This window comes from Carassius gibelio, chromosome B21 (assembly GCF_023724105.1).
Source record: "Carassius gibelio isolate Cgi1373 ecotype wild population from Czech Republic chromosome B21, carGib1.2-hapl.c, whole genome shotgun sequence".
Classification (NCBI taxonomy): domain Eukaryota; kingdom Metazoa; phylum Chordata; class Actinopteri; order Cypriniformes; family Cyprinidae; genus Carassius; species Carassius gibelio.
The window spans coordinates 25,190,468-25,201,178 of record NC_068416.1 but is presented as its reverse complement, the minus strand read 5'-3'; the positions used below and the strand labels follow the sequence as shown (position 1 = coordinate 25,201,178).

At 40.0% G+C, this 10,711-nt stretch overlaps 1 protein-coding gene across 1 annotated transcript; it reads left to right on the top strand.

The window, feature by feature from the left end:
- Nucleotides 1-3,293: 3,293 nt before the first annotated feature.
- Nucleotides 3,294-8,581, top strand: LOC127986626 (ATP synthase subunit alpha, mitochondrial). The gene is made up of 11 exons (XM_052588936.1): nucleotides 3,294-3,462; nucleotides 4,123-4,198; nucleotides 4,316-4,485; nucleotides 4,932-5,105; nucleotides 5,220-5,386; nucleotides 5,466-5,766; nucleotides 7,410-7,634; nucleotides 7,717-7,824; nucleotides 7,908-8,052; nucleotides 8,136-8,286; nucleotides 8,364-8,581. The coding sequence occupies exons 1-11, from the start codon at nucleotides 3,403-3,405 to the stop codon at nucleotides 8,440-8,442; spliced, it is 1,656 nt and encodes a 551-aa protein (XP_052444896.1). The 5' UTR covers nucleotides 3,294-3,402; the 3' UTR covers nucleotides 8,443-8,581.
- The last annotated feature ends 2,130 nt before the right edge of the window (nucleotides 8,582-10,711 follow it).

Below are 10,711 nucleotides of genomic sequence, written 5' to 3'. Positions count from 1 at the left end.
GTGTCTGTTGTTAGACAGTTCAAAACAAAGCAGTTTGTGATATCCGGTTCGCGAAAGAATCATTAGATGTAACCGGATCTTTTTGAAACAGTTCACCAAATCGAACTGAATCGTTTAAAACGGTTCGCGTCTCTAATATGCATTAATCCACAAATGACTTAAGCTGTTTACTTTTTTTAATGTGGCTGACACTCCCTCTGAGTTCAAACAAACCAATATCGTGGAGTAATTCATTTACTCAAACAGTAGACTGACTGAACTGCTGTGAAGAGAGAACTGAAGATGAACACCAAGCTGAGCCAGATAATGAACAAAAGACTGACTCGTTCACGAGTCAAGAACCGTTTACGAATTCGTGTCCGGTTCGAGAACCGAGGAGCTGATGATACTGCGCATGTGTGATTCAGAGTGAAGCAAACCGACACACAGAGCGCTGGACTGAACTGATTCTTTTGGTGATTGATTCTGAACTGATTATGTGCTAATGTTATGAGCGTGGGTAAACCGAAGGCTTGCAATCATCGCCAATGACGTCATTGCGTCGAGCGCAAAAGAACTGGTGAACTGTTTTCTTCAACCGGTTTATTGAATCAAACTGTCAGAAAGAACTACTGGTGATCCGGAAACCGATGCAACCGGTTCTTGACTCGTGAACGATTCATTATCTGGCTCAGCTCGGTGTTCATCTCTCTCTTCACAGCAGTTCAGTCAGCACGCGCAGTCTTCTTAATCGCTTGATTCGCTCAATGATGTGCCAGCTTCATCAAACCTGCCATCTACAGTTCTGGCAGTGGTAATGTGGTAACGAGTAACGATGCAGTACATAAAAAAAATAACGTAGTAAAAGTATTAAACTCATCGAAAATATGTACTGAAGTAAAAGTGGAAGTAGGGGGAAAAAATAATACTCTAGTAAAGTACAGATACCGCCTTTTAGTACTTAAGTACAGTAGTGAAGTAGTTCTACTTCGTTACTATACATCTCTGAACAAAGCTTTTACGGGTTTGGAACGACATTAGGGTAAGTGATTAATGACAACATTTTCATTTTAGGGTGGAGTTCCCCTTTAAGATTAGGTTCCAGAACCACATTGCATCTCCACTAAGGAACATGCCTACATTATCTCATGCATGTGATGAAATGTGTTTGTGTCAGAGTATTATTGTACCTCCCAAGAGTTTGAGCACTTCAGTCATTTCCTCCAGCGCCGACAGCAGGTCCACTGTGGGTTTGGAAAGTCCTCCAGCCTGAAGTCCTGATGCCTGGAGAAGCACTTCTTGGAGATGAGCTTCTGTCAAGGACCAAAATGAAAGTCAGTAACCCCAAACTGATCTATTCCACAACAAAAACTTGTACACTTACAGAATCGTAATGCATTTGTCAGCCTGCTTCTTCCATTGCTACCGTCTCAGAGTCAGCTCGTACAGGATCTCCACTGTGAATGTGTTCACTTCAACTCCGGCACCGGCTGCTGCCCAAACACCTTCTTGAGCCACTGACTCGCCTGCAGTTACACAGTACATACAGATGAGCTGCAGTTACACAGTACATACAGATGAGCTGCAGTTACACAGTACATACAGATGAGCTGCAGTTACACAGTACATACAGATGAGCTGCAGTTACACAGTACATACAGATGAGCTGCAGTTACACAGTACATACAGATGAGCTGCAGTTACACAGTACATACAGATGAGCTGTAAATGCCATATGGAGGTGTTTGGAGATTCAAGAATCAATATTTACTGGAATGAAACCAGGTTGTTTGTGTCAGAACATCATGGTACATTGATATGTATGACAAGCACGATGGCATGCAAATGTTTAAATCCATGTACTTTGCTTTTGTTTAGTCTATACTTATCACCACCATTAAAAGGCAGCAGGTGCATAAATACACTTTTGTTTACTCAATGTAGTTCTGAGAGCTTAGGTGTACATTTAGATTTTTTCTTAAATAATTTTTTTCAATAAATACAAAAACATTACCACTGTGGGAATATAATTCAGTGAACTGTTATATATATATATAAAAAACAGAATTATTAATAATTATTTTATACATAATTATTATTATATATCTTTTATAGCTTTAAATTGAAGGACATAGAATATATAAATGCTTAAAAATATCATATGAATAATAATAATAATAAACTGTATAAATACTAAAAAAAGGTAATGAAATGCCTCCTTACCAAATATTTCTAAAAGAATTAATGTTGGTCAGAATTATTTTATTTTCTGAAAAGAAGTGACGTAATCAGTCATAAAATATGAGCTTTTCTTCCTCTTTTGGATAAATTCCATGAGCAAGCACTCTTGGCCTGTACCTGTGCTTTGTGCATAATTTTTCTCCTCACAGAATGAAAATATAGAACAAGAATTGATTACAGTTAAAGGCAAGAGTTTATTTTTTGAGAAATGTTTGGATCATGTGTTAATGTATTTAAGCGATTTATTTGATTCATCCTTAAAAATTCACTCTTACGATTCTTTTTTGTCCAAATTCAACTTTCCTATAAAAATTTTAAACAATTCTGTTGTAACCAAAGCTATTCTCTCTGGGCTTATTAATTTAATGTGCAGCCACCTGACGGCTTATGAAGTTGAAAATAAAGATTATGATCTCCTTATAAATGGTAAATATATTTTAATTGAAAAAAAGTATTAACAAAGATATAAGACAAGTATTTAACGAACAAAAGCAAGTTACTCCAAGAGGGACATTTTAATGGAAATCCATTTTAAGAGATGTTAATTGGAGAAAAGCAATGCTGCTCCCTTACAAATTTTGTATTTCTAACAAAGTAATTCACCTGAAGATCTTACACAAAATATATCCAACTAATATGTGGCTTTCTAATTTTATGGATATTGGGAAAGAATGTTCCTTTTGTAACAACGGTGAAGAGTCTTTAAATCATCTGTTTGTTGATTGCCAGAGTGTAAAGTTTTTTTTTTCTTCACATTTTCAGTTAAAATTAGTCTAATGATAACACTGAACGTGAAATAAATTATTTGCTACTTTGAGAATGATGATAAAAAAATTCAAAATTTTGTAAATGTTATCATCCTGATTGGCAAATTTTTCATTCATAAATGTAGGTTGTCAAAATCTCCTCCTTTAACAAACTCACTCTGTTAATGAAGTCTCTTAAAATGTACACACACATATATATATATATAAAATGGACATAACCTTGACTTTATAGAATTTACATGAACAAAAAAATCTCGTCTTCGTGTCGCCGAACTACATCCGGGTGAGTGGCTGACCTTTCCTATATGAGCTGCGCTCGCGACCTCCATTTCCTTCACTCGGCTACTCGCGCTCCAGCCGGCCGTTGTAGGAGGACACAAGCTCGAGCTCCCGCTACACAAACCAAACAGTAAACATGCTCTCAGTTCGCGTTGCGGCGGCTGTAGCCCGCTCCCTGCCCAGACGGGCCGGATTCGTAAGTCTGATTCTGTGTTGTTTTGATGAGCGCGCGGCACGGAGCGCTGAAAGTCAGCGGCGCCATCTTGCTTTATGAAGGGCCTGCGTATCCTGCGGTTCAATTTAACTTTATTTGATTCTCGTTTCGGCTATAGTTATGTGTTGTTTAAGGGAAGGGAATATTCGTGTTTTTGACTTCTACTTAATTAGAAAAACGTACTGTTGCATGTTTGGCAAGTGACGAATGAATGACTTTCTCAATTGAAGGTCAGGAAACGCTGCTTTGGGTGTATGTCATGTCAGCTGTCATCAACTTCACTATGCAAGCTTGGTGTCTCTTTATAGTTTAATGTTTGAATACGTCCATAATCTATCACTTTTTTTGTTGCACTGTAGTTTATTCTTCATGACATGGTGCTTTGTGCCGCATGATGATAACTAAAGGCGATTAGATTAGACAATAATTTATTCGAAATGAGAAGTTAAACGAGAACTCTTTGTAGTTGGTCTGCTTTTTACAATCTTATTTGAAGGAAATAATGGGTTCAGCTCCAGTGTCGTGGTTGTTCGCACGTGAAGGTCAAAGGCTCACATGCACCAAGCTTGGATTATGGCTGGATCTTAAGGTGCATGTCAATCACAAACACTATCGTTGTAACCAATATATTTGCAATTGCAGGTTTCCAAGAATGTTGCTGCTGCATGCATTGGAGCAAAGAACCTGCACACTGCCAGACCATGGTTGCAGAAGACAGGTTATTAATCACTTCCTTTTAGCATTTGGGTTTTTTTTTTTTTTGTATGAAGTTCTTGGATTATTTTTGGTTTGCATTCAGTCATGCACACACAAAACGCTTTGCATCACTCCTCAGGCACCGCAGAAGTGTCCAGTATTCTGGAGGAGAAGATTCTTGGAGCTGATACTAGTGTTTCTCTGGAGGAGACGGGCCGTGTGCTGTCAATCGGTGATGGTATCGCTCGTGTGTACGGGCTGAGGAACGTGCAGGCCGAGGAGATGGTGGAGTTCTCCTCTGGTCTAAAGGTGAGCTAGCAAGGGGTCAGAAGGTCGTGACGGAGCCATCAAGAGCCAGGTTTCCACCATCGGGTCAGAAATTCCACTGCGCTTCACTAAAACCCACCCTTCACACGCCTCTCAGGAACAATGTCAGACAACTCCATTTCACCAACAAAGAAGTTTTCAAATGAATAAGAAATCAGTCTACGAGATCCAAACGAACATAATAAAAGCGGCTGTTTGTTTTTGCACGCTGTTAAATATTCACATCCAAAAGCATCAATGTTTCACAACAATTGATAAATTTATCTTAATTTATCAGGATTGGAAAGTTTGTCACACAGAAATAAAGCGTGAACAGCCTGTTTTTCTAAAATACTAAAAATTACTATAAATGAATTAGGATTCGAGTATGGAATCCTGTTTAGTTAACTGGTGGCTGTTACATTTAAGACTTTAATTTCTCTCCGTAGGGCATGTCTCTGAACTTGGAGCCTGATAATGTTGGTGTCGTGGTGTTTGGTAATGACAAACTGATCAAAGAAGGTGACATTGTCAAGAGAACCGGGGCTATTGTTGACGTTCCTGTCGGAGAGGAGCTGCTCGGCCGTGTTGTGGATGCTCTGGGAAACGCCATCGATGGCAAGGTCTGACCACCAACTGGATACTTCCATTTGTTTTAGTTCTGATATATTTTTTTTTTTTTATCTAATAGTCCGCATACTTGAGTTGACCAATCAGTCTCTGTTTGTCTTCCAAAGGGACCCCTGGGCTCTAAGCAGCGTAGGCGTGTGGGACTGAAGGCCCCTGGCATCATCCCCCGTATCTCTGTGAGGGAGCCCATGCAGACCGGCATCAAAGCCGTGGACAGTCTGGTGCCTATTGGCCGTGGCCAGAGAGAGCTGATCATTGGAGACCGTCAGACTGGGTAAGATAGTGACTTGATGATCAATTTAAATGCTTGCTTCGTTTGCACTTGGTCATCCATTTCCGTTTGTTTCCTCCAGCAAAACCGCCATTGCCATCGACACCATCATCAACCAGAAGCGCTTCAACGAAGGCACTGAAGAGAAAAAGAAGCTGTACTGCATCTACGTGGCCATCGGTCAGAAGAGATCCACCGTGGCCCAGCTGGTGAAGAGGCTGACAGACAGCGGTGCCATGAAGTACACCATCGTGGTGTCGGCCACCGCGTCTGACGCCGCTCCCCTGCAGTACCTGGCTCCTTACTCCGGCTGCTCCATGGGAGAGTACTTCAGAGACAACGGCAAACACGCCCTCATCATCTACGACGATCTTTCCAAACAGGTGAGAACTTTGTAATAAAGCTGCGGTCTACTATTTGGTGGACTTTTGCAGGAACTCCCTGAATGGGGAACTTCATGTGAGGGTAAAAGATTCTAGAGCTAATTTAAACTGGCTGTTGGTTTGCCATACGGACCAGTAGAACGAGGCTTGGTTCGTGCAAAGTGACTTCTATGTGAGCAGTGCATTAGTCATCACTAGGGCTGGGCAATTTTTTTTTCAATCGATTTTTGTCAAACTTTGTACGATATTCAATGTGTCTGTTTTCTTTTAAAAAAAAAAAAAAAAACTGCTTTTAACATGTATATGTAATAGAAGTAGTGCAAAACTAGTACAGAAAGTGCATGGTTTATTAATGCATGCAATTCACAAGTCTGTCTCTGGTTTAAGAGATGCTCTGGCATAAAACGGTTCCCACTGCCACTAAAAACCATCTCAGATGAAGCGCTACTTATACACTGTCTATATAATGAAAACTGGTAAAATGAATAAAAATTGAAATTCCTATTATAATATCTTAGTAATTCCACATTGCCATAGCCTATGTTTCTATTCACACAGCGGTGATTGAGTTGGTGCATTTATACAGCGACCACAATACAGTCAAGATCTCATGACTGAACACTGACCGGCTGAATGATGCTTTCATTTAGATCGCTAAACTACAGCTTGTTTGTTTTTCAGATCATCTGCGGCGGCACTTCCACAATGAAGAGCGTGTTTGCGTGTGCGTGGTTGCTAGATTGCTTAAAATAAGCAAAACGCCAGGAACAAAATATCTATGTAACAGCGAAAGCTGATGATGGGATTTGAACTCCTGACATCTGGCAACCGCACTTCTGAAAGCTTGCGTAGTAGAGGAGTGTAGAGCAGTCCACAATAACATGTTCTGTTTTTAGATGTTCGGCATGGTCTTTTGGGAAAGTATGCTTTAATTTAAAATGACATTCACGATAACTACATATTTTACATGGTCAAAAATTGCGACATTATCGCTAATATTCAATATATTGCCCAGCCCTAGTAATCACTACAGAGTTTTTTTGCCTACAAAACAGCTAGTGCGACCTTAATACACTGGTCCAAATATCAGAGGCATTTTGTAGTGCTAAACAACCTTTTATTTAAGTGCCTGCATTTTTCAGCACAAAGTGCAGCAATTTTCTCTTTGATACGAGGAGCTCATTATCAGCTGGTGTTTGCACTGACTTCACCATAAATGCTGTCTCAAGCAAACTACATCAGAGTTTGGAGTGCTTTTAATGTGCATTTAAGGATCACTTTAATTTCAATGCTCTTAAGTTTTTTTCTTTTTTTTTTTTTTAAATCTATTCCTTAAATGCATGTTTGTATTAAGTGCATTTAAATGCTCTGACATGTATTTTTGCTTATTTTTTTTTTATAGCCGTATTTAAAATACAGAATTTTTGCCAAATTGTGCAGCAGTATAAACAGCCAAAAAGTTTTTTTTTATATATGCAGCCGTAATGCACATTATGTAGTCACCAAAAAAAGCTACATCTTAAAGTGTTCACTGCCACATGCATGCGTTAGACTCTCTCCCAACATTGTGTCCTAGGATGCTTTTCAAATTATAATAAAGGAGTTTGAATGAAGAGAATAATGGTAAACCTTGCACTCTTCAGGCTGTTGCCTACCGTCAAATGTCCCTGCTGCTGCGTCGTCCCCCCGGTCGTGAGGCCTACCCCGGTGACGTCTTCTACCTGCACTCCCGTCTGCTGGAGAGAGCAGCCAAGATGAATGACAACTTCGGTGGTGGATCCCTCACCGCCCTGCCCGTTATCGAGACCCAGGCCGGAGACGTGTCCGCTTACATTCCCACCAATGTCATCTCCATCACTGATGGACAGGTGAGCAACTGCACAAGCAGATCTTCTGCACGATCAACGATTGGATTCCCAAGCTGATCTTCTCAATCTCCTATACCTGCAGATTTTCTTGGAGACAGAGTTGTTCTACAAGGGTATCCGTCCCGCTATTAACGTGGGTCTGTCTGTGTCCCGTGTCGGCTCTGCTGCCCAGACCAAGGCCATGAAGCAGGTTTGTTTTGTAACCCAGTTGATGTTTTTGAGCTCCTTTCAATGTGAAAATGGTTCTAAAACAACCATCCATTCGTTCTCCAGGTGGCTGGTACCATGAAGCTGGAGTTGGCCCAGTACCGTGAGGTGGCCGCCTTCGCCCAGTTCGGTTCTGATCTGGATGCCGCCACACAGCAGCTGCTCAACAGAGGCGTGCGACTCACAGAGCTGCTCAAGCAGGGCCAGTACGGTAAGTGCACTGCTGCATAGGAGGATAGGTTCACACATAAACTACAGGTTTGTAATGATCCTGTGCGGTTTTGTCTCGTTAAGCTCCCATGGCCATTGAGGAGCAGGTGGCCGTCATTTACGCTGGCGTGAGAGGATACTTGGACAAGATGGAGCCTAGCAAGATCACCAGATTCGAGAAAACCTTCCTTCAACACGTCATCAGCCAGCAACAGGATCTGCTCACAGCCATCAGGCAAGTTTTCTTGAGCATTTCTGTGTAAGAGAAGCCAGTGAACAGGTTCATGTCTAAATGTTTGTGTTGTGTTTCAGGGTCGACGGTAAGATTTCAGAGGCCTCTGACGCAAAACTCAAGGAGGTTGTGCTCAACTTCCTCTCAAGCTTCGAGTAGACTCTTTCACTGATGTTTTGTCAATGTTTGCATAGTGCTTCTGCATAAATTTATACAAATCCTAAATAAAAGTTCCAGTGGCACTTGATCCTCAATGTACAGAAGTCTCCTAACAGAGAATAAAGTGTTCCCAACTCCATTTTTGTTTGTTTACACTTATTTTGTGTTGTGACTAATCACTTAAGTTATGAATTTGGGACATAAAATATGAAAATTAGTAGTTTTATGGGAATTCTGATTTGCTGTGCCCTTGTGTTCGACTGTAATTTGAGTTGAGGTTCTGTACTTGCTGACAGGTAATGGAGCATATTGCTTATGCAGGTGAAGTTGAGAGAACTTGATTATTTCCTAAATAGCAAGGTTTGGCAGACATAGGTTTTTTTTTTTTTTGTCCCTTTTAGAGATTTGGGACTCTGAGGTTTGCATGAAAGCTGAAATCAGGGATTTAAGTCTGATGGTTGCATTGCCTGGAAAAAGTGGAAGTGAAGGTTTTTCAAACCTCAACCTAATTTTTGATTGTCTGCCACTAGTTGTAATATGGTTCGGGTAATTTCAGTTCAGTGTCATTTCAGGGCAGTAACACACACTCGTCCACTAGAGACAGTAAAGTAAAACTTCTAGTGTTCGTTTTCATGACTTTATAACACCAGATGGAAACAGTGCACTTCAGCACATATGATGGCAATTTGCTTTTGCTACAGAAGTCCTATAGTAGCTGATCAAGGTTTGTTTAAATATACATCTGGTATGGTATATTCCTGAATGATATCTCTCACGTTAACCTACTAAAACCTGACCCCTTGGCAGTAACACACTGATGGTATTTCTAGAATGCCCTCTACTGGCTGAGAAATACTCACATGGGTAAGTGACACTATACAGAACTGAAGGGAATGTTTAGTGAGCGAGTAACATTATTCTACTTTGTGCATGTTCATCAAATGTGAATGTCCACCTACATGAACGTCAGAGACTGCTTTTGATACACAATCTTAAAAATTGGAAGTAGAACCAAATAGGTTTTAAATTCTGGTGTCCGAACTCTTTCTTTCTTTCTCTCTCTCTATATATGTACACACACACAAGATATGATTCTTCTGCAAAGAACCATTATTTCTGAGAGCACACACTTACATAATTTCTGTAAACTCTAGTTTGTGTGTCGTCCTATAGCGGCTTGCATAATGTACCTCAGAAAACACACACACCCCCTCAAGCATCAGTTGAGAAAGTACCATTACATCTTGTTCTCTGCATGTTGTGCTGCTTTAATGGGCTGGAGGAGATGTTATATACCAGCGGGGGATACAGTACACACATCTCTACTGAAAGCTAACGATCATACAAACTCCCACACTGATCTCCCATGTGAAAAATTATCTTCTGCTATATTTACACACATGTGTAAAGGCTCTGGTATTATTATGTCCCATGGCAGAAGTTTTAAATATGACAAACACACTCTTGGCACAAAGGACTGGGAAGGTCTGATGTTGGAGTGTGTGTGTGCGCATCTATAAACCAGACCGGATGCTCCAGGCCTGCTGTTTGAGCGTGCGTCATTTGAGATGAGGTTTAGCGGTGAATCCACGTCTGAGAATCTAGACATCAGCACACGTGGATAAGAGAGAGGTCAGGTTTAGCGAGGAGGAACAAAGAGACGCAGATATTGAATATGTCCATTTATTAAACAGAAAGCGTGCATTGACTCTAGATTCTGATTACAGGAGCAATATTATATGCTAAAATAAACACACCTGTGGCCACACATCAGTTGTATTTCATATTAATGTGTTGTAAACACTCTATAGTTTGGCCTATGTGTTAAATTACATTATGCTACATTATTTATAAATTACATAAGTTTTAATATAATATTTGTGTCTTTTATTGTATTGACGTTGTCATATGACCTAGAGTGACTTATTACTCTAATTATAGGCTTTATTTGTTTCCTTTACTTTCCTCTTAATAAAATTGTCACATCCACATCTGTAATCCTGTAATTTGTCATCAGACATCGGTTTCACTTGAGTCTTGGTGCCATTTTCCTTTAGTTTTTATAGACCACTTCCTTTTTATAGACCATGTCCAACTCCAGGATTTTCTAAATGTATTATCTTTGACATTTTGCACATGGATCTTAACAAAAAGATGGCATGAAACTACAGTAAAATTCACTCTATATATTTTCTAAAATATTATTTTGTGAACAACTTATCCATGCATTTTGATAACACTTGTATATTATATTCATTCATTACACACA

Excerpts from the sequence above, each read along its gene's own strand:
- LOC127986626 (XM_052588936.1), top strand. The coding sequence starts at position 3,403 with ATGCTCTCAGTTCGCGTTGCGGCGGCTGTAGCCCGCTCCCTGCCCAGA. Across the intron at positions 5,106-5,219 it reads GAAACGCCATCGATGGCAAG|GGACCCCTGGGCTCTAAGCA; the intron begins GTCTGACCACCA and ends TGTCTTCCAAAG. Across the intron at positions 5,387-5,465 it reads ATTGGAGACCGTCAGACTGG|CAAAACCGCCATTGCCATCG; the intron begins GTAAGATAGTGA and ends TGTTTCCTCCAG.